Genomic DNA, 23,057 nt, shown 5'->3' with positions numbered 1-23,057 from the left:
CGGCCTGGGACCCGCCACCTCACTGGCTGTCCACAGCCATCCTGAGGTGGGATCTATGGTCACCCCCATTTCAGAGAGGAGGGTGCGAGGCTGCACGGGTGAGGGCCGGGCGCGCACGGGGTGCCTGGGCCTGGGCTGTGCTGGGGTCTGAGCCCCGGCCACGTGGTTCCCCGCAGCCTCTGGAGGGCCCAGCAGGAAGCCGGCTTGGCCTGGGCGCCCAGCCAGCGCCGGCCGGGCACTGGCAGCCGCCAGTCTTCCTCCAGAGTTCTGCAGCTGGGCGAGGCTGGAAGGAAAGGCATCAGGTGGCTGCGTCTCGGCACCCCTAACGGAGCGCTTGGGGGCTTGGGAGGGGACCCGAGGGATGCCGATGGCTATGCCAGGACCGCCGTGCAGACCCCTTGCCTGGCCAGGCGGGAGTGCGCGGCCAGGCCGCCTTCTGAGGTTGCCCTGCCTTCTCCCTGGTGGGGGTGGGGCACGCGGTGAGGGCGCGGCTGGGGACAGGAGCTGACTGGGCTGTGGGGTGGCGGCACCTGAGGGGCTGCTGGAGCTGCTGGGGGCTCCTCTCTGCTCACCCCTGGAGGCCTCGCGCGCCTCCTGCATTACTTTAATGGGTGCAGACCACACGTGAATAAGTTGAGGGCCTCCATTTTGTGGACCTTATATGCTGAAGGGGGACAGACGAGTAGAAAAGCAAGTAACTTCTTATAAATATGATAAAAGGAGGAGCTGGGACGAGAGAGCCAAGTCAGACCAGTGGGCTGCGCAGATTTCGAGGGACCACAGAACTAGAGCGAGGCAAGTGCAAAGGCCCTGGGGCAGCCACTACCATGGGACCAGGAGGCGAGGAAAGAGGGAGCCTAGAGCAGCCCCTGAGAGGGGCATGGGTGGCCCTGAACGCCAGGTGCAGTTGGGGATTTTTTTTTTGCGGTGCTGGGGATTTGAACCCAGGGCCTTGTGCTGGCAAGACAAGCACTCTACCAACTGAGCCATATCCCCAGCCCCATGGGGATGGTTTTAAATGAGAGGCAGAGGGTGCCCACAGGAGCAGCCTAGCGAAGCTCGGGCACTGTCTCCCTCGCTTCTGCAACAGGCGCGTGGTGTTTCATCTCAATGACGCAGGGATGTGTGACCCGTGGCGGGGATTCTGGAAGCTTCGGCCTGCTTCCCCTGCACTATCCCTTTCCCTTGTGCTGATTTTTGCCTCCCGGATCTGCCTCTGCCGCGAGGCTTGCTATGGTCTAGCTGATCTGTCCCCAAGGGCTCGTGTGTGGGAACCTCGTCCCCCCTGCGGGGCCGTGTGGAGGAGGGCCCAGTGGGATCAGCTGAGGGTCAATGGGGACGGGCCCTCCAGAGGGACTGTGGGTGCTCTCTGGCTTCCTGCCCTGAGACGAGACGTCTTCCCCGGGCACACGATCCTGCGTGAAGCCATCTGCAGGGCGCTGAGCCAATGGGCTGCTGACAGCGGGCTTTCGGCCTCTCCCGCGGAGAGCTGCAAGCAGCCCTTCTGCTCAGTAAGGCAGGCGGTCTTGGGTGTTTCACTGCAGCCACGGACACAGACTGATACCGCGCCGCTGTGCCGAGTCCTGGGACCCTGGCCAGAGCTGGTTTAGAGCAAAGGGTCCTGGAAGGAGCCGCCAGGGGAGGTGGGAGCCAAGGGTGGCTGAGTGAACAGGCCCAGCGAGCAGGCCCAGGGAGGAGGGGGCTCAGGTGGGGGTGGGTCTGGACCGAGTATGGACCGGCCACATCACCAGGGACCAGGACAAGAGAATCTTAGTAGCAGGCAGGGAGCAGCGCTGGCTGTGCCGGACGGGAGAGGGCGCGGTGTGTGCTCAGTAGCGCCGTGGCCAGGGACGGCGCCATATTTCTGGGGAAGTCAGGGCCAGGCCTGAGGCTAGAGGCCCGGGGTGCGGGGTCCTGTGATAATAGTGTCACCTCCCTGGAGGTCCGACAGCTGTAACTGACCCGAGAGACCCCCTTGGGTACCCCCAGCTGGGCTGTTTAAAACTTTTTTCTTCCAAGTCGTTCTGAGTTGGTGTCTTGCTGTCTCCCGGCCGGCCTTGAACTCGGGCTGTGGTGGTCTCCGGCCGCAGCCTCCCGAGGGGCGCAGGCCACAGGCCCCGCACGTGCACTGCGCCCAGCTCCGAGGCGTCTGAAGGCTGGTTTTCTGGCGTGTGGGGTGCACGCGGGGCTGGCACCCTCGGCATGGTGCGCTCTGCCACCACGCCCCTCCCGGCCCAGGCTCTTATCTTTGTTTGCAAAGAACTGAAAACCGACCCAAAGGCGGGGCGAGCCAGGCCAGGATTCCAGGTGGGGTGGTCGGTGGTGGGGGCGTGCGCAGGCCCCGGGCCCACCCAGCCCAAACCCACACTAAGGCTGGGCGAGGCGCCTTCCACAGGGACGCCCCACGGTGACCCAAGGGTGGAGGGAGACTTAACAGAAGCCACAGCCTTGGAGAAGGCATGAGAATGTGCCCTGGGAGCTGGCGGGGCGGGGCAGACAAGGGCCCCGCAGGGACAACTGGCCTCTGGGCAGAATGTGGACCTGCAAACCCCATACCTTGAGAATAGCTTTAATGGGTTCGCTTGGCTTAGGGGCAGCCATGGACGTAAACAGCACGCTCGCGATCCCGGGGGAGAAGGCGACTGCTGGTATGTTGGTTTTAATTCAAAAAAGGAGGAAGTATAATGCCAATGACGTGGACTGACAGCAGCGGGGTGGGGTGGGAAGTGAGGAGAAGGCTGGGCGCTCCTCCGCCTGTGTCTGGTCCCAAGTCCCAGTCTCTCCGGGAGGACAAAGCTATCCAGACAGAACCGAATAATGACAGTAAAAAGCCGACCCAGGCTGCCGCGGGGCCGGCCTGTCCCTGGAATGCCTGTGCCCCGGCCATGCCGGGGGTGCCACGTGGACGGCGCTGCTGGCCCCTGGCCACCTCTGGTGGGGGTGCTGCACGCGCGTCCCGTCGCCCGGGTCTGCCACTGGAAATCAAAGACGGAATCACTTCATGGCACTACAATTCTGGAAAAATAAAAATCTCAGCTAGAAAGAACGTCCGACTTGGAGATGGCGAGAGGAGGGGGCGCGACGTTTTGGTACCGCTGAGGAGGGCGCCCGGTGCCATGGGCCCTCAGGGGCTGGTGCAGGGTTGCCTGCACGGGCACAGCAGCCCTCCTTGCCTGGCCGTCACCTGGCCGTGGACAGAGCCGCCCGCCCTCTCTCAATGCTGCACGTGCGATTTCCTTGATTTGTGCTTCCCTTTGGTTTAACAGTGAAAGAAGGCGGGAGGGAACATGGGTTTTGTCACTTGTCCAAAACCAAGAGGAGGCCAACTGCGCAGCAGGGCTGTTGGGCGAACGCTCCTGGCCCTGGCCATCGGTCGCTTGCTCAGGTGTATGGCTGGGCGCGCCTGGCACCACCACCGGCCGGCCGGGCTCTCTGGTGGCTTTAATTGTGCTGCATGAGACGAGGTGTCCAAGGCCCGGAAAGGAGGTGTGCCATGTGGCTGCTGCCAATGGCTGTTGGGACCCGCCTCTGTGTGCTGGACGCGTGGGCCTTTCTGGTGGACGTTGCAGGAAAATAGCAAATTCTTCTTCCATCTCCAAAGTTGAAAAAGATCAGACAGTTACTAAAATAAACAATTTCTCAATTATGTTCTGGTGGCCGCGGCCGGTGGCCTCGGCGCGGGCGAGGTGTGGAGGCGGGAGGCCCGCTGAGCGCGGCCCCAGGACAGGCACAGTCAGCTGGGCGGAGCTTGGCCCAGGCAGGCGGTGCTCCTCACAGAAGCACGCATCGGAAGAAGCTGCTCCGCTTCTGCTGGTCGGGGGTGATCTTGACGCCTTGGTGGCTTCCCTGGGGGCTGTTGCCTTCCTGAGGTCACAAGGGGTCTCCAGTTACTGCTGAGCACCTGGCCTGCCCGACCCGCCAGCCAGCCCCTCACTCGCCGGCCGCCATCGTCCACAGACCCCCACCGTTCCTTACCCACCTGCTTCCAACCACTGCCCCCCTCCCCTCCCACCGTGCCACTCCGCCAGCCCCTGACCGTCACTCACCCCTCCCGGCCTCCAGCGCGTTCTCCCTAGAGGAGGCAGGCTGCCTTCCACAGTCCCCTCTCCTTTGTCGCCTCCTCTCTAAACACCTCCTGCCACCCAGCAGCCCCGCCTCGCCACCGCCTGCCTCCACCTTCCTCCTGCCCTGCCTCTCCTCCTTCCCTCTCCCTCTCCCCGCCCGCCACGCTGAGCACCGTGGAAGGGCAGAGGCCGGCCCCTGGGATCTGGAGGCCTAGTCTGAGGTGCCCGACCCTGTGCCAAGGCTCGCCGCCCCCTTCTCCACTCACCGGCCTTCTACCGGCTGCCAGGGCGTAAACCTGGACGCAACCTCCTCAGCCTCTATCGAGGACACGCCAGCGCCCTCCCAGAGGGCCCCACGGCTGTCTCCTGGCATCCAGAGCCCCCGCGCCCTGGCCAGCAGCCCCAGGAACTCATTGGTCCTGTTTTCTCCCACCCCACCCTCCCCTGGGCAGCTCCTCCTGGTCCAGCTCTCAGGCGAACCCGTGTCTCCTCGCCAGGGACCTCTGGGTGTCTCTCCTCGCAGGGGGCCCGCGGGGGAGCTCACGCTGCTGGGAGGGAGAGACTGACCCTCGGGCAGACGCCAGAGTGAGGCTCCGGGGCGGAGCAGGAGGCACTCATGACGTCTGATGTCCCGGGCCAGGCGGGCCTGGGCGGGGGCAGTGGATAAGGGCTCCGCAGATGCCCTGCCTGCTTGGCACACCCAGGACGCTGTGTGCGGGGACCCCGTTGCAGCAGTGAGAGGGGACAGTGCAAGTGCACGCGGAGACCATGGGCACCGTGGCTGGAGCAGGGGAGCAGAGGCAGCTGGGTGGGCGGCCAAGGACACAGCAGGCCCAGGGGGCCTGCACAGCAGGGGCCAGGGCGGGGTCACTTCCCGTTATGGTGTGGAGATGCCATCAGGGCCACCAAAGACAAATGGAAAGGCAGAGGCAGGGCGTGGCCGCATCTCCCAACACCCCACGCAGCAGGAGGGTCGGGACTCAGCTCCCGACCTGGTTGAGAAAAAGGCACGGCCAGGGCCAGGCCCGTGGCCCGTGCTCCACACGCCACCGGCTAGGAACGGGTATCTGCAGCACCAGGCTCGGTGGGCAAAAGGGGTGAGGGGCAGGGAAGACGTGAACTTGGACCCTTGTGCTGAAGAATAGAATGGGGAGGGGGGGTGCGGGCCCGGACGTTCCACGTGCGCCCACGTGTGGCCAGACCTCTACATGCTGGTCAGGCAGCAGATGTGGCTCAGTCAAGAGAGGTGGTGCTGGAACCAAGGCCCCTGTCCCTTGGGGACAGCCCCGCCCATGCCCAGTGCTGTGGACCCGAAGTTGCGGTATACAAAGACGCCAGAGACACACCGGCTGGATGGCGGGGCCCCCCAGAGGACCTGACGCCACTGAAGGTCACAGAGCTGTCACAACCTGCAGAACCTGGGCTGGGGTTTCACCTGCCACGTTTGCCAAGAAGGCCAGCCAGTGGCTGCCGGGCAGCACTGAGGGCGTCGTGTAGACTCCTGCCTGGGCCTGCCCGGGGCTGGGGGCACTCTTCTCATGAATGTGACGTCACCTGCCCTTCTGCCACTCTGGGTATGCCCCCAGCATCCATGTGTTGGAGGTCAGTCCCCAAGGTCATGGGTCAATGGATTTGGAACTAGGGCCTGGGAGGTGGTGCAGATGGACAAGGTCATGCGGGGCCCCAAGAAGAGGAAGAAAGCGCTGAGCGGGCTTGCTCTGTCACCACATCGTGCACACGCTCTGCCACGTTATGATCCAGGAAGGAGGTGCCACCAAGCCAGCACCACGCTCTCGGACTTCCCAACCTCCAGAACCCTGAGCTAAATACGCTTCACCTTTACGAGTCTCGTCTCAAGCATTTTGCCACGGCAGCAGAAAACAGGCTGGGACACCTTCTCCGGGAGAGATGCAAAGAACTACGTGACCCTGCTAGCCCGGGGCTCAGTGGGCAAAGCCCGGCACCGTGTCCCCACCACACTCGCAAACTCTTCCTTCTTTTTCAGCAATGGCCTGCTGGGTCTGGTTGGGCCTTAAAAAGCAGGAACTGGCCCGGGAAGCCACATGCCACTGTGGCCAAGGATGGCCGGATACAGCAGAGACGCGTGCAGGGATCCAGGAAGGCCACATACTCACCAATTTTTTGTCCATTTTTGCTTTGATATCTCTGGCGAGAGTGAAAAATGCCTGTGGAAAGAGCGAGCTGTCAGTGCCCCTCGCCCAGCAGGTCCGAAGTCCCCAGGCGCTTACCTGAGTGGGTGTGACAGGAAGCAAGCCCCATTCTATGTGTGGGTTTCCCTCTTGGCCCCAGCTCTGCCACCCACCTGGACCATCCAACGTCACGTCGACTTTTACTGTAGACAGAGGACTTGTGCCCGGGCCACCTCCCCTAGCCAACCACCCTGTGAGACGGGGCAGCACTCAAGGCCAGAGAGGACACTGGGACCCAGAGGGGCACTGGGCTTGTTCTAAGGCGCTGGTCCACAACAGTCCAGAGTACCCAGCCCTCTCCCTGACAGTCCTCTGTCCACTCTGATCCCGCTTCTGATGGTGGCGGGGGCAGGGAGGAGCCCAGCAGCTCCTGGGCCACAGCTTCCTCCTGAGTCCCTGTCTGGCACGGGAAGGGGAGCACTCCTCTCCTCAGCATGGCTGTGCCTAGCCGGCCACTGCGTCGTGACCTCCGTCCTCCCAGCCCTCATCTGCTCTCTGACAAACAGCGCAAAGCCCACTCTGCACACTCCCTGCCTGGGGAGGGGCTCCACGGACATGAGCTGAACTCGGTGCTGCCCGCGAGGGGTTTGTGGTCAGATCTGCTATGTAGGTGGCCTGGGTGTGGGGTGTGGAACCCCAAGAAACGGGGAGGTTTCCCTGAGGGGGCTGTGTGGACCAGGCCCAGTGGGTTGAGAGAAGAAGGAAATGGGGCACAAGGACAAGAAGGTACCAACGGCTGAGAGGGAATGGCCAGGTGGCCCAGTGTGCAGAGTGGGCCAGGGCCAGGGAGGGAGGAGCCTGGCCTTTGTCCTCACTGCAGGGAGTCTGGGGCAGTGACATGGACCATCCCTCTGGTCCCTCTGGGCACTGTCACTAGGGTTGGGAGAGGGTGATTGGCGAGGCTCAGTCAGGGCTCTCTTCTCTGTCCGGCTCCGGCCAGGCCTCTGGGTGAGGGACATGGCCAAGAGCACGATCCTGCAGCTGGACCTGGTGTCCAGCCAGCTGGGACTCTGAGCCTCTCCGCGGGGGTGCTAAAGAGCCAGTGGGAGGACATGTGCTGGCTGCCCAGTGGGGCCAGTGCTGCTCACAGCAGGGCGGCATGGTTCCCATGGGCTGCTGGCCCCGGCGCACTGAGGGGAGCTGCCCAGGAAGTGCCCGAGGCTGGTCCCTCAGGCGGCTCATCCCTGCAGGGTGCCAACCCGCCCCCAGCCTGAAGGGGCCGATCCCGCAGGCCCGGCTCTCCCAGCGGGGCCCAGACTCACGTTCTCCACGTTGATGTTGGCCTTGGCGCTGGTCTCCATGAACTTGATTCCATAGTCAAGGGCCAGCTGTGAAGGGGACAGATGTGCCCACATCAGCCAGACCCGGGACGTGCCTCGCAGGAAGCAGAAGAGGCGGGAGCCGCGGGTGATGGCCAGCACTGAGTGGGCCGTGGTGAGGGGGCCCAGGGCTGTAGGCCCCATCTCTGCGCTGGTGGACTGAGGAGGCTGAGGGGGCAGCCCCCCCAATTCTCTGGTGGGGAGCTGGTCGAGAGTGCCCCTCAGAGGCGCATGAGAGGCAGCCGAGATGGGGAGGGCGAACGGGGGCCTAAGCCAAACCACAGCCCTCCCCTCCGCTCTTGTGGCCTTGGCAGCTGACAGGCTGTGAGGCCTGGACAGGAGCGTGCTGAGCCTCACGGCTCAACCTCCAGCATGAAGCCTGGCTGGGTGTGCTCCCCCTGCTGCCCTGCCCGTGGAGTGTGCCCTGCGGGGACAACCAGCTCACGATGGAGCCCCTCAGCAAACCAGGATGGCGTGTCGCCTTATGCTCATAAAAACTGTGAAGGGGACAGCCAGGCATGGTGGTGCATGCCTGTAATCCCAGCAACTCAGGAGGCTGAGGCAGGAGAATTACCAAGTTTGAGGCCAGCCTCAGCAACTTAGTGAGACCCTGTCTCAAAATGAAAGTCTTAAAAAAATTTTGAATTTTAAAAAGCTGTGGGTATAGCTCAGTGGTAGAGCAGCCCTAGATTCAGTCCCTAGTCGCCCCCCCCCACCCCCCTTGCAGAAAGTGAAGAGCTGGCGTGCGATCAGGGGCAGAGCCCTTGCCCGGCACGCACAAGGCCCTGGGCTACAGCCCCCAAAGCCCCGACTTGATACTGGTGAGTACTCAGGGTCCCTGGGGTGACCTCTGGGCCGGGAGGACCCTCGGCTCCCGTGCCCAGGTGGCCAGCGCACCTTCTCTCCCCGCTCCTTGGACACCTGTCTCTTGTCGTTCACGTCGCACTTGTTCCCGAGTATCATCTTCTCCACGTCTGCAGAGGCGTGCTGTGGGAGGGGCACGCAGGTCAGACTCAGTACCAGGGTCAGGCCCACAGGCGCATTCTGGTCCAGATGACAAGCTGAGGCTCAGAGAGTCTGAGCAGCAGGCCTCATGCTGCCCAGCCAGTGCCAGGGTGGCGCTTCTGACGGATCCCAGGGCCTGAGCTACCCTCGTGTGCCCCTCCTGAAACCCCTCCTGGCTGCTGGAACAGCTTCTCTTTGGGTCGCATCGACCAGACTCCGGGGCCCGGGAGCTGAGCCCGCCCTTCTCTCCTGCTCCTCTGAGGGAGGCCCCAGCTGCGGCCCAGGGACATCTGGTGATCTGACCTCTCAACTCCTTCTCCGGGCTCTGGAAACGGGCCATGCCTGAGGTAACTGACGCTCCCCACCGTCACCTGCCCTGGGTGCCTCACTCCTGAACGGCTCCTTCACCAACCCTCCCTCGGCCTGGAGGCGGGGACTGTGCTCCCTGAAGGATGGGGACCCCAGAAAAGACCTTGCTCGTTCGCCTCAATTCTGAGCGTGGCCATTGTGCTGCCCTGCCCTAACTTCCTGTTCACCAGAAGAGCCCGAATGTCCACGGCCAGAACAGACAGCACCACGCCGGCGTGGGCCGCCTCTACTGCCCAGACGGCTTCCCGGCGGCGTGCGGCCTGGCGCATGCAGACGAGGGCCCCTTGGGGTGGTCGGAAGCCCAGAAGGGCGCACTGCCCATGAACGACAGAGCAGGGCCCCGGGAGCCCTGGGGGGACGGCGGCACGTCCTCTGCTGAGGCTCTGTGGACGGCAAGGTTCTTTGGCTCTGGTCTCGGCCCAAAGCCCCACCTGGTTAGTCACCAGGGCCACAGGCACGGCCGCTCAGGGAGCTGAGGCGAGGCAGCATGCTGAGGATAGGAAGAGGACAGGCTGGCCTGGGAGGCGAGGTGGGGCTGGCCTCCTCCTGGTCCCTCATGGTTCAGGGTCCCCGCTCACACCCTGCTCTGCTGTAGCTCAAAGGGCAATGACACGCCACCCGCCACACCCTGTGAACACAAGGGTCACACCGGTCCTGAGCCTTCCCTCTGATGGCGCCCGGGAGCCGACAGCTCGACTCACGACTGTGATGCTGGTCAACCCGACTGGCCAGCTGGGCTCTCGGGCTGCTGCGTGGTCTCTGGGGTCCCCCAGGCTCCCAGCGTGCCCTCCCTACGGGGCTCTGGGAGAGTGGCTTCTAGCTGCCCCTGGGCCTCGGCTCCCACCGGCAGGCCCAGCAACGCTGGGCGGGGCAGGCTCACCTCCTCGATGTTGCGAATCCAGTTCCGGATGTTGTCGAAGGACTTCTCGTTGGTGATGTCGTAGACCAGCATGATGCCCTGGGCAGGGGAGACGGGACACGGGCTCCTGACGAGCTGCGGGCCCGCCATGCAGAAAGCCCCGCGGGGTGGGGGCCACGTGTGCCTCTGTGGTGGGGACAGGCCCCGCCAGCACAGAGGGCAGGGGCCCTCGGCCCAGCCCACTAGAAGCCAGCTCCTCTCGCCATCCCCGTGGCCCTTCCTTCCCTGGGTCTCCAGCACCAGCAGCCCTGTTCTCCCAGACCACCCCTGGCCACCAAGGTGAACTCTGCCCCAAGGCCAAGCCCTCACACCTGCTTACAAGGCTTGCTGGCTCCCTTCAGCAGGCCAGGCCTGGCCATGTGCCCAACAGCCCCTGAGGGCCACTGCCCCCAGCCTGTGTCCTCTGCTCCAAGGGTCCTGCTGCCCACCCTGCTCCCCTCAGGTCGACCTGCTGCCACTGGCCTCCTCCTCAACCCTGGTCACCCTCCCAGATCACCTCCCAGGCTCGGCTGGTGCCCCCTCTGGGGCCAGCTGCAATGGCATGGCAGTGGTCTCAATACAGGTGCCCGGACCGCGTCCCTTCTGCAACAGGAAACCCAAGGAGACTGTGCTTAGCCTGTCCAGTCACCCGAGAGAGTGACCGCACACTGGGTCCACCCCTGGGAAGCCTGACCCTGACACCCAGGTGCCCTCTGTGAACCCAGAGCAGGAGCCAGCATCGAACACAGGCTCTTCTGCTCCCTACCCGGCGCGGAGACTCCTGGGAGAGGCCCTGAGTCCTGAGAGCGCGGAGCGGCCCGCCACTGCTGTGGAGAGGGCAAGAGTCCCCCCCTGCTGCGAGGGGCAATGGAGGCACAAAGACACGACACCTTCATGCTTCCGGCCCAGGTGGGGTTAACTCTGAATGAGGTGATGACACGGGCCCGTGAGAGGCCCTGCTGGGGCCTCTTAGAAGTAACGGGCCCTGGGCAGCCTCTGTAGCGCGCCAGCCTGCAGGGCCAGCCCAGTCCCCTATGGGACCGAGCACCTGGGCTCTGGGGCAAATGGCCAGCTCATGCCCAGGCCTGGCTCACCCCATTCCTCCCAGCTACCTCCTCCAGGGTGGAGCCCTGTGTCTGGGGCACCTCAGGGGGCACTGATGGCCTCTGGTGCTGGCCAGGACATTTCTGAGGCCACCCAAGTTTGTAGAGAAAGAACAAGCCAGGCAGCAGGAAGCAGGCAGCGGTGGGCAGGGCTGGGGTGCAGCTACATGGGGGTCCCGCCATCTGCCGACCCAACACACAGCGAAGGCCATAGCTCCTCAAAGTGCCATCTGGGACCCTCCTTCTGGATCTCCAGGGGACACCTGACAGACTGCCGCAGGCAGGCTGGGGGAGGGTGGCCATGATGCTCGTCACGCCCCAGCCCAGGCCAGCCTGAGCAGAAGACAGTGCGCACACCCTCTGCCTGTCAGGGGCAACACTCCTGAGAAGCACGAAGCCCGTTCTGCTTTATCCAGGGATGGCCTCCACTGATGGCCCAAGATTCCTGCCACCGCCAGGAAGCAGGCACCACATGTTCAAGATTCTACATTCCTGAATTTTTACCCATCGTGGGGAGGGAGGGAGCATCTGGGAATCAGGGACGTAGCGGACAGCAAAGTACCTGTACGACACTGGGCTGTCACCCTGTCCAGGGCCTCCTGGAGACCCTTCAGGCTCCAAGTGAGTATCTTCTGATTCCCACCTTGCGAACACCACCCCCAGCTTACAAGGGGACACCAGACCTGGGGTTTCTTTTTACAAGGGGACTTCAAACCTGGGGTCTCTAGGGCCACACTGACAGCAAAGACGATGGAGCTGTAGGGTGGTAGCTTTCTCTGCTGTCACCAGCCACACAGGGCTCCAGGGCACTGGGTTTGACAGTGGGGCTGGATTTAAGTGCAAATGCCCACATGTGGCTAGTGACTTCTGTACAGGTGAACAGGTGAGCCCAGGCTGGGACTGAGGGCCACCATTATCTTGGTGCTGGCTGAGGACGTGGGCGCTGCAGACCAGCAGCCACTTACCCCAACTGCCCGGGTGAACTGAAGCGGGGCCCAAAGCTGAGCAGCCTCAGGTTCCTGGTTATAAAACAGGGGTCATGGGGCTGAGGCGATAGCTCAGTTGGTAGAGTGCTTGCCTTGCAAGCCCAAGGCCCTGGGTTCAATCCCCAGCACCGCAAAAAATAAAAAAATAAAACAGGGGTCATGATGGCACCCACTCAGGGGTTCCTGGCCAAGATGCAGGGGGATAATGCAAGTTAACATATGGTGCCACTGTCTGAAGCAGAGGGGGCTCAGGGGACCAGGCGGGGTGGCTATTTATCCCAGAGAGAAAAAGGACCTACCTGAGCCCACACAGCTCTTTCCAGGGGGCAGAAGGCCCCTGGGACCCAGTGGCCAGAGGGCCCCACTCCCCCACCCTCCACCAGAGCACAGCAAGGTGAGGGGAAGGAAGTGAATTTTAATGACAAGCACTACGGTTGCAAGCTGCCTGCGTCTGTTGTGCTGCGGACTCCGAGTGAGTGGGTCACTCTCAACACCTAAGGCAGAGTTGCTCTTGGCTGCTCCTGTGCCCGTAGGCTCCCAGGCACTGAGCAGGCACAGTGCTGGTGGGGCGGCCCATCTAGTGGAGGAAGCACAGGCCTGTGCACCCAAATGATGGGCACAGGTGAGAGGGGTGCTGGGAGGAAGGATGGCTGTGCAGTGGGGAGAGGCCCCGCTTCTCTGTTCTGTTTTCCAAGTAAGGGAACAGCTCAGAGGGCAGCCCAGGGTCCCAGGCCAGGACCAGAGGGTCTGCCCCTGCTCCCACCAGGCCCTGTGTGCCCTGCCTCGTACGCCACCTCCTGGCCAGCCGGCACCCTGGCTCTCCCACTGCCGCCTCTTCTAGCTCGGACCAGGCCCAGGGAGGGTGCTGGGAAACGTCTGAGGGATGATAAATGGGTCCTCCCACAGTGTCGCCCTGCTGCAGGCCTGGGCAACAGACAAAACGCCACTTACTAGCCCCAGACAAGTCAGCTCCTGGAAGATCTTCAAGTTTTTGGTAGCAGATTCCATAGAGACTGAGGTGGCCATGTGACCCTCCTAAGTGTTGGGGCACGCCAGCTCTAATTTCAGTGACCTCACCTGGAAGAACCGGCTTCCAGGTCTTCCTTCATCCCCAGGGGATGACGTTCCACTTCATGTAAACCCTGCATTGTGTCTGAAGCCAGTGGAGCATGTGCACAGGGAGGGGATGGGGCCTACGATCCCCTCCTGAACTGACTCAGGACCGGGACCCCCACAGAGCCAGAGGCAGGTTCCACAAACCACAGGGCTTTGGTGTGGTTACACTCAGGTTCATCTGACCTCCAAGACAAGACAAAGGAGAAGTCCATACCATTGCTCCCCTGTAGTAGGCCGTTGTGATGGTCCGAAACCGCTCCTGGCCGGCCGTGTCCCTGACGGGAGAAGGAGGATCAGCGTATTATTGACAGCAGGCAAGACGTTCCCCACAGGGAGCAGTGAGCGTTTCCCAAGGACGCCTGCTTTCTCGGGGCACATGCTGTGATTCACCCTCTGCTCTCTGGGACCTGCCTCTCTGCTCCCCCTGGGACCACAGAAAAGGGAGCTCTGGCTTGAGGAGCTGAGGACCTTGCATGTCACCCAGTCGGGATGAGGCAGTCCCTGTCCTCTCTCTCTTCTGTACCAGCATCCAGGGAATTCTCCCTGGGGTTCGGAGTCACACAAGAGCCAAAACTGAACGCTACCGATTGTGAATTCCAGGCCCACTTGCAAGGAGAAGGCTGGTGGTACCGTGGCCGCTGGGAGGAGCCGGGCCCGGAGATGCAGTGCCAGCTTGCCCACCTGGCTCGGGGACGGGGAAGCCCTTCCTTGCCTGCATGATGGGAGTGTTCCCAGGTCCAGGGAGGGGACACCGGCAAGAGGCAGCCACGCCCAGCGCCCTCTTGGCGAGGAGGCATTCAGGGTTTGGCTGAAAGTCACCTAACTCATCAGTGGCAGAGCCAGGACAGATCTTCTGTGGTTGGGCCCACGTTCCTCTGGGGAGGGCTCCCTGTGTGCACTTGGTGCTGGGGAAGCCCCTCCCTTCTGTGTGTCTGTGTGGTGCTGGGGTGGACGTCCACCGAGCTGTGCCTGGCCCTATAGCCACCCTGCTTTCCCCGAAGTGCTGGGGGGGCCTACCGAGGCCAAAGCCGGAGATGCAGGGCTGCGAGCAGCCTTCTCCTCTCGGCCAAGGCCTGGCCTTTTCAGAAGAGTCTTGAGTCACTCTCCCGTCAAGACCGCTAAGAGCAGAAGAGAGAGAGGAGGAAGGGAAAGCGTGACTTCTGTTTGCCTCTGCAGTGTCACCTGGACCTGGGCACAAGGCTGCAGTGGGGCCACCATGTTGGAAGCAGAGGACCTTTCACAGCTTGCAGCTTGCAAGGCGGCCAGAGACTGACCAGCTACCAAGTTCTGCAGATTGACAAGGAGTGAGACCTCATCCAGCCTGGGGTCTGGAATCAGATTAAGGGACGAGCGTCACCTGGCCGGAGGACACCCTCAAGGCTCCCGAGCCAGGGCAATGGCTTGCTCAGGACTGAGCCTTGAGGAGGAAGGCAGTGTCGGGCCACCTCACGCCCCCACCCAGCTGACCTCGGTAACATGACTTCTCCCTGCACGTGATGTGGACGCAGGGGGCCGCACTCCACCCAGCCCCTGAACCCGGTCTCCCTGCTGCATACCAGAGTCTGTGCCATGGGGACGGGAAGCTCTCAACTTCCCCCATCTAATGTGGCAAGGGAAGTCGCCCTTGGGTCTGAGGACAGGTCTCACCGTTTAAGGCTTGATCTCAGCAGGGTTTTGGGCCTGCATGCTGGAAGGGAGGCCCAGGAGAGCAAAGAGGAAGTGGGAGCAGACCTTTACACTCTCGAGTGAGCTGATGGGCTCAGGGAAACTCCCCGCAGGGTGACTTACGGTCCTTGCCACCTTACCACGCCCAGCTCAACCAAGTAAGCTGCTCTGCAGCCTGGACCCGGGCCTTGCCACTACTGGAACACTAAGCTGACTGGGACACAGGGGTTCTGTCCCCGTAGGCACAGACACAGACACTAGGTCGGAACGCCAGTAGAACCCAGCTCCCTGGGCAGGTATGGAAGTCCGGAGGCCTTTGAAAAAAGTATGTCAGGGCTGGATATGGAGAGAGGGGCAGTGGTCACAGGGCTTGAGCAGAGGGGCGACAAAGCAATGACTCTTACCATATCTGTAGTTTAATTCTCTTGCCATCGAGCTCTATAGTCCTTATTTTGAAGTCAATTCCTGAAAGAAAAAAACAAGGGCAGACCACTGTCATCTATTTCCTAAGCTGTGCAGGAGGCAGATGCGGCCGCCCGAGCAGGTCACAGCCACGGCAGCTTAGGGAGTACCTGCCTGGCCTGGAAGGATTGCAGAGTTCCCATCTTCCAGCAAGTCTGGAAACATCTGGAAATACTTTCCCCTCTCCCAGAAGGAGCCTTTGAGGGCTGCTGGGCGCTGCCCAGCGGGAAGGAGGGCAGGGGCAGGGCTGTGGGCAAGCACTAAGGCCCAGTGCTCGACGCTCGGCTCTTGTGCCCTCCTGCCACCCATGGGCTCCCCACCCAGGGCGGCCTTGCAGAGCTGGCCTCCGAGGCCCTCTGTGCCTGAGCCCCACGCTTCCTCCTCCCTGCACGCTGGAGGCGCCGCGTGCTCATGCCCCCGGCCTTCAACCTGCTGCTCTTTCTCTGCAGGTGGCCTGTGTCCTGCCTGCCTACCTAAGGCCTGCTCAGAGGTCACCCGAGAGGCCTTCCTGACTCCACTCTCCTCCTCTGCCACCTACTGCTTTTAATCCTCGCTGCCCAGGGTAACCTCAGGCTCTCCAGCGATCCCCGTCGGGCCCTCTCCAGCCTTCAAAACTCTGACTGTGTCACAAGGCGAACCTCTGCTCCAAACCTTCCAGTGCGGCCACAAGTCAGAAGTGGTCCAACCATGCGGTGGAATATTACTCAGCTTTAAAAAGGAACAACGCACCAACACAGGCTACAATGTGGACCAAACTCAAACACGTGATGCTGAGTGACAGAGCCAAACACGGAAGGGCACCAACTGTATGATTCCATCAATAGGAAATGTCCAGGAGAGGCGAATCCACAGACGACGAGCACACTCATGCTTGCGGGGACTGGAGGAGAATAGGGAGACTGGGAGGGAGGCTAAGGAGCCCAGGGCCTCTTTCTGGCACAGTGAGAATGTTCTAAGTTGGTTGCTGGGACGGATGCACAACTGTGAACGTATTAAGCCACCGAGTCATGCATTTCAAGTGAGCAAATCGTGATATATGAGTTATATCTTCAAAAAGTCGTTTGAAAAATATCAAACCAGGGCTGGAGATGCAGCTTGGTGGCAGAGCCCTTACCCAGCATGCACAAGGCCCTGGGTTCAATCCCTAGCACAACACAAAACAACAAACAAAAAATACCAAGCCACAGGTGCCTCTTCCAGAGGTTTTCCTCCTCCTTCCCCTGGAACAAAGTGAAAACAGCTGCCCTCGTGTTCCAAGGTCCTGCCTGACCTGGTCACCTCGTGGCGCCCATTGATCAAGACCCCCTCCCTCTCTTTCCTAAACTCCTGCAGGCTTTCCCACCGGCTCTTCCCTCTCGGGGATGCCGTCTCCTTCCACGGCCCTGGGGCCCCCTCACTTGATCAGTTCGTGTTCAGGTGGTCGCAAGGGAGCCGTCCCGCCATCCTCATCTCTCTCCCCTCACCTGCCCTTTCTCTTCACCATCACAATGCACTGCGTACAGCTGTCCTTCCTACCCCAGTGGGGCTGGTTCCATGACTCCCTGAAGATACCAAACCCTGCGGATGCTCAAGCCCCCTCTTCGGGATGTGGTGTTTGCACAGAATCTACACACATTATTCCCGAGACTCTAAGCCGTCCCTAGGTGACTTCTAGCACCAGACGTGATGCCAGTGTTTGTCAACAGTTGTCACATCCTATTGTTAGGGGAAGACTGAAAGAAAACAAGCTTGTGCGTGTTCAGTACAGACGTAACTTGAGAAAACTCAATTCACAGTTGGCTGAAACCTCGAGGCAGACCCTGCGCATACTAACAGTCACACTGTTTGCTCGGGGGACTCCTGGGTAAAACACGCCATCTGAATGGTCTTTGTGGAGAGAAACAGCCAGACCCAGCCTTTGTCCCGAGAGAAGACCTAGACCTGGCCTGACCTCTCTGAACCCACGATAGGGATATTAATTCGGTCCCTGCCAGCTTCGGAGTTGTCCTGGGGACCCAGGGGAATACGAGTCTGCACCTGAAATTCGCCCACTAGAACATAGCCCCAAGGGTGGGGACTTGGCCACCTTCCTGCGGTCATCTCCCGACTGCACGCGGCAGGGTGCCACGCAAGCCTCGAGGTCCTCAGTCCTACGGACGCCTTAACCTCGGGTCTCACTACACTCGCGCTTCCCTCTGATTCACCCGAGTCCTTTCTAGGGCCGCAGCACCAAGGCTGATGCCCGGCACTGCTGATAGAGCCCGATGAGAAACTGGAAGCAGCAGGGTCAGCGTGGCGCTGCGTGGCCGAGGAAGCACTCTCAATGTCCTCCGTCGATGATGCAATGAATGGGCCCCTGAGGAGGGATGGGGTTGAGTTACACTGGTGAGAACCACCTCCAGGGAGCCACAGGGCCAAGTTCATGCCACAGATGATCGATGCAGCGGAGGTGAATGGGCTCTGGCAAAATCATAACCAGAGCAGAAAATGAATAGCTACTCAATCCCAGAGCCATAAAGAAAACGCAGAGGTGCCCTCAGTGCCAGCAACTGCCTTCAGGCATCCAGCTGGATCGCAGGGCAAGTTGTCCAGATCCTGTGATCCTGAAACATTTCCCACCTCTTATCACAGATGCTCAGAGATATACAAAATCAAGAGGCACCGTTCCTGTCGAGCCCATGACCTCACTCTGCCTTTGCTCCTCTTGGGTTTTATTAACACCCCAAATTTAATTAGGAAGTATAAACTTTATGAGGCCTAAGAATTATGAGGCCATAATTCCGAGGTCATGGCAAATTAAACTTTTGTAGAAGACAGAGGCCCATAGGAAGGCTACACATGTAGTGAGAACACTATAGGAGGGAGGGAACTTGGGTTCGAGTGCTACCTCCACGTCCCTAGGTGACCTTGACCAAGTTCCACCTTCATCTGCAAATGAGAAGGCTAGCCATCTTGGAGCCCTGAAGTGCTAGAGAGGGTTCTGGTCAAGAATTAAAAACCATGCAAAAAACAACCCCTGAGCTGACCTCACCGGTGCTTGCACTGAGCAGGAAGTGTCTGGTTGGGAAACTGAGGTATGGGATGAGAGGAAGCCACTGTCTGACAGGAGTTAACACCACTTCCTGGTTGATAGGGACTCCAGGGTTATCCCAAAGTTTGACCTTGGAATGGGGGCGTGGCAGAGGGTTCAAAAACACCTGTGCTTCCAGATTTGATGCTATAGGAGTCACCATGCTTCCCGGCATGGCTGCTGGCGTTGGTAACAGCCCTCTATTCACTGCATACTTCTGAGCCTCACCACCCAGGGCACTGGCCAAGGTAGACAGCAACTGGAAGTCCAGCATGATTTCCAATCCAATCCCCTCTACAGTCGACACGTAATTGTTTTACAAAGTGCAGGTCCTAAGCAGGGCAAGGATGGAGTCAGAACGCCACGGGGGGATTCTGGGAGCTAACGTGGCCTCGTTGACATTACACAGGCGTAAAGCAAAGCTCACCCCCTAGGTTGTCTAGTTTGGGATAAAACTTCTAGGCTTGGTGACCGTTTCACCACTTCCCCCTTCCTGAGCAGGACTACGTAGCTCACAGGTCACGCTGATCCATGTTACTTCCAGGTCAAACCTTTCACTGTGGGCAATGACTGTTTTTGTGGCAAAGAGAAAAGTCAGCTCCACCTCTGTGGATGACAGAACTGAGATGCATCAAGCCAATTCTGTTCAACCACAATGTGGGCTGGCCCTGCAGGAAAAGCTGTTCTGCAAAGTGACAACTGGTATCCTGGGCCCTGTGGTAGGGAAGTCAAGGTTTTCTGTGGCAGCGGCTGATTTCAGTTTCTCACTGATGCCTTTATCTGGCATCTCCTTGGGGATGAAAGGTCCCAGGGGAGGTGGCTGTCACTTGCCATTGCGGTCACCATTCCCTCTAGAAGGAGGTCACTCTTGGGGGTTGGGAGAAAAAATGGTTCAACTCCTGAATATTCCAGGAGTGAAGAGCAGGAGAGTTGTGGATTGGAGTCCTAGCTCCAAGGTGGATCAGTTATGTTTGTTCTGGGGGTGGTGGTGCATGGTGGCATCATTCTGGGGTGGCCAAGCTTCAAGTTTCAGGGTCTGATACACCTGAGTTCAAATTTCATTCTTGCCACCTGCAGACTATAACCTTTGGCGAGTCCCAAGCCCTCCCTGAGCCTCCAAATTCTCATTTGTAAGATGGGCTTACAACAGTACCTAACAGGGTACTGAAGAGTGTGAAAATGCATAGAAGGAGCCTAGCATATAGTAAAGGCTCAGTAAGGTCACCGTCCATTTTCCATGCCAACTCCTCATGCCTCAGTTTCCACCTCTGTAAAAGGCCCCCCCAAAGAACCGTTTCGAGGGCTGCTTCGAGGACAGAACGAGATGACAGGCGCGATGATCCCAGCTCAGGACATAAACTTCCTAACAGGCTGGGGATCAGAGCCGCTGGGTCCCCATCTGCACAGTGGGCACTGGTCCCACACCAGGGCTCGGGAAACCCATAATGGAGGTGGAGAGGGTTGCTCTTCTCCCATCAGACCCCCTGGACCCTTTCAGAACCCTGGACCCGTCCAGCCGGGACTGCCCCTCAGCCCCAGCACCTCCGGGGCGCGCCAGGCCCAGGCCTCCAGTGCCCCCGACCGTTCCCCAGCCCCGCTACCTATGGTGGAGATGAAAGTGGAGTTGAAGGCGTCCTCGGAGAAGCGGAACAGGACACAGGTCTTCCCCACCCCCGAGTCCCCGATCAGCAGCAGCTTGAACAGGTAATCGTAGGTCTTCGCCATATTACACTCTCTCTCGGACGGGAAGTGCGGACAGCGCCTCGCCACTGGCCGCTGGCCCCGTCCATCAGCGCCGAACCCGCCCCCCATTGGCTCCCGGCCCGCCGCGCGTCACCGCGGCCGACGCCCGCCCCAGAGCCCCGCCCTTCGCGGGGAGACCTGGGGAAGGGGCGAACTGGGTCTGGAGCCGGAAGCAGCCCGAGTGCGCCGCCCATTGGCCAGTTCTTGGGACAGGGCTGGCTGCGATTGGCCAACGGTGAAGAGTCGGGGGCTTCAAATGGGAACCGGAGAGGAGGCATGGCATTCGGTGTCCCCGCCTCGGTCTCCCCAATCTGGGCGGCCCCGCCCCGCCTCCGGGTGGGAGGGGGAGAGCGGGGAGCGCCTCCAACGGCTCCGCGCGCCGGCAGCTCGGGGGCGGGGCCTGGTGCATGTGCGCACGCGCACTGGGAAGACCGTTGGTCTCCAGTAGAGGGCGCGCGCGCGTGGAGGGCGCGCTAGGGACCTACCCAAGGCTCGCGCAGCCGCAGTGGATGTCGAGGCTAGCGCGGGAAGGGTGGGTGACGCGTCTGGCACCGTCAACCGCAGGCTTGCGCGTCAGCCCACCCGGAGGGAAAGAAGAAAGGGGCGCTGGTTATAATGGTAAAGCGGCCCTTTAAGACGTGCTCCGGGACCGTGGTGCTGGCCAGTGGGCCTACCTAGAAACACTCAGACCTCCGCGGGCTGCGCCCTGAGGCGCGCTGGGACTCCCGGGGATCCGCCCTCCGACCTAGTTAGGCCGACCCGGCCCATCCCGGCCTCCAGTGCCTCACCCGGGCCTCGGTGGTCCGCAGGCGCGCCTGGAGGTCTCCGCACGTGCCGGGGGAGTCGGGACGGTGACAATTCTAGGTAGCATTTGGGAGCGCTGGTTCTATGTCTGAAGGTGCTCCGCAAACTTGTTAAAAAAAAAAAAAACCAAAAACCCCAAAACTTAATCCCCACACCAGCCCAGCGAGGTAGGTATTACTTTCTAGTTTTATGGCGAGAAAACCGAGGCCAAACGAGGTTAAGTGACTCTTCCAGGCTCCGAAGTGGGAAGTTGGTTTTTGAACTCAGATCGCCATGCTTCACGTTTGGCCCCTGGTGCTTCCTGCTTCTGACCCATCCCAGTCGCTGTGGGTCACTCTGGATGCCTAAGGATAGACCACAGCTGGCCACAGCCTCTCCTCGCTTCCCCTTCAGCTCCTTCTTTTTTAATTTTTTTTTTTTTTTTTTTTTTTTTTTTTTACAGACTTCACTTTGATTCATTGTACACAAATGGGGTACATTTTTTCGTTTCTGTGGTTGTGCACAATGTAGAATTCCAGCTCGTTCTTCTAATCTCGCTAGCTTAAGGAAAAAGTTCCAACCACAGCCATTGACCACTCTAGGCCTCCGTCCGTCTCAGCGTTACTCTCTTCACCACCTCTGGGTCTCTGTTTTTCTTGGTACTCTATTTCATTTGCCTACTTCTCCTACCACTTCCCCTTTTCTGGACACTGCTTGTCAGAGCCCATCACCGCCTTTTGGGGGAGATTTGTTTATTCTTTAGGTGTCGTTCTTCATGGTTCTGTTCTCACTTTCTGGGTGATCTCATTTGCTCCGGGGCCTCTGACATCTCCAGGCTGACAACTTTGTTCTTGATCCATAGCCAGCCATCCCATTTTTGTAGCAATCCCTCCTTATTTAACTGCTTTCTGGACATCCACCTTTGGATTTGTTAGAGATACTTCAAATGCAGCATATCCACCACTGAGCTCATCTATCCAGACTAGCTTGGCTTGAATTACATTCGGAGTGAAACCGAAGTCATCTTTGACATCTTCCTTTGATCTCTCACATCATGGTTCTTAGGAAGGTTCTGAATAGCTTTTGAACCTTGCTCTTCTGTTTCCAAGGTCACTGTCAAATCATCACATTTCTCCACTGGTCTCACTGGCCACTTTCTCTAACCTAGATTCCACCCTGCAGCGTGCCCATTTTAAAACAGTTAATCTAATATCCATCTGTTTTTCCTCAGATGGGTAAAAAAATCTTTACCCATTATATGCCTGGCTTCAGGGGGCAGTCCTAAACTCACCTTGTTTTCCACTCACACTCGATGGCACTGGGAACTCCCCAAGAGCCGGGCCAAGTCAGTTAAGGAACACTGAACTTAAACGCCCAGGTGCAGGGATAATCAAAACAGGATCCTGAGGTGAGATTATAACCAGGAGGGCAGGAGGGAGAACAGAGGTACAGAAAGGAGGAACTTCCACATGGTAATGGTGGAGCACGTGGAGGAAGGAAAGGTACTGTATTGAACATTCCCCACACCTGCCATCTAAATAAACTCAGTGTCAGCTCAACATGGAATCAGTAGGAAGGAAATGTTTTAATTGTGCTTGATAACAGAAAATTGATTGCACATACATTAACATGTTAAAGGCTTTCATTTCTCTTTTTGATTCCTTACCTCCAAGTCAAGATCTTGAGCAAACCATCAAAGCAATTCAGGTAGTGAAACAGTAGTGGCTTGACACTCTTCTCTAAATTCCCTGCCACCCACTCAGCTAAGTTTTAGAACTATTTTCTTCTGATTACTTCATCCCTCTTATTTCACAGCAACCACTATTGTGGATTATTGAAAGATTTTCCTAACTTGCCTACCCGCTCTAGTCCTTCCTGATAATGAATGCGGAGTGGACTTTCCTAATGTTTTTGCTTTCATTTGTTCACTTCAATCTTCAATGGTTCCCCATTCCTAACCATATTAAGTTCAAGTTCTCATCAATGTCGACCAAGCCTACATTCCAACTGTTCTATGTGTGCTTTGCTTTAACTGTGAAGCATACAGAAACCTCATTCAGACAGCAGAAACCATCTTCCATGTTCTCACATCTGTTAAAATCCTACTTATTCTTTGCGACCTGGCTTAAGCAGGATTGAGGATCACAGAGGAGGAGTTTCTGAGTTACTGAGGCAAGCGCTCTCTCTGCAATATGGAGATCAAAATCTTTCGATCATGAAGTCATGGTATAAAACAAATAATTCACATTTGCTTAAGTTCTTGGCACAGTTACCGTCTCTTTCCA

The 23,057-nt window shown here is 59.4% G+C and overlaps 1 protein-coding gene across 1 annotated transcript; it reads right to left on the bottom strand.

The window, feature by feature from the left end:
• Positions 1-2,643: 2,643 nt before the first annotated feature.
• Positions 2,644-20,006, bottom strand: RAB8A (RAB8A, member RAS oncogene family). The gene is made up of 8 exons (XM_079115386.1): positions 19,848-20,006; positions 15,140-15,200; positions 13,285-13,345; positions 9,848-9,925; positions 8,491-8,580; positions 7,537-7,602; positions 6,200-6,250; positions 2,644-3,864 (listed from the first exon to the last, which is right to left on the bottom strand). The coding sequence occupies exons 1-8, from the start codon at positions 19,969-19,971 to the stop codon at positions 3,772-3,774; spliced, it is 624 nt and encodes a 207-aa protein (XP_078971512.1). The 5' UTR covers positions 19,972-20,006; the 3' UTR covers positions 2,644-3,771.
• Between the last annotated feature and the right edge of the window lie 3,051 nt (positions 20,007-23,057).

Source organism: Sciurus vulgaris (genome assembly GCF_902686455.1).
Source record: "Sciurus vulgaris genome assembly, chromosome: 16".
Classification (NCBI taxonomy): Eukaryota; Metazoa; Chordata; class Mammalia; order Rodentia; family Sciuridae; genus Sciurus; species Sciurus vulgaris.
The sequence above is the reverse complement of the archived record's forward strand: the minus strand, read 5'-3'. Positions and strand labels throughout refer to the sequence as shown.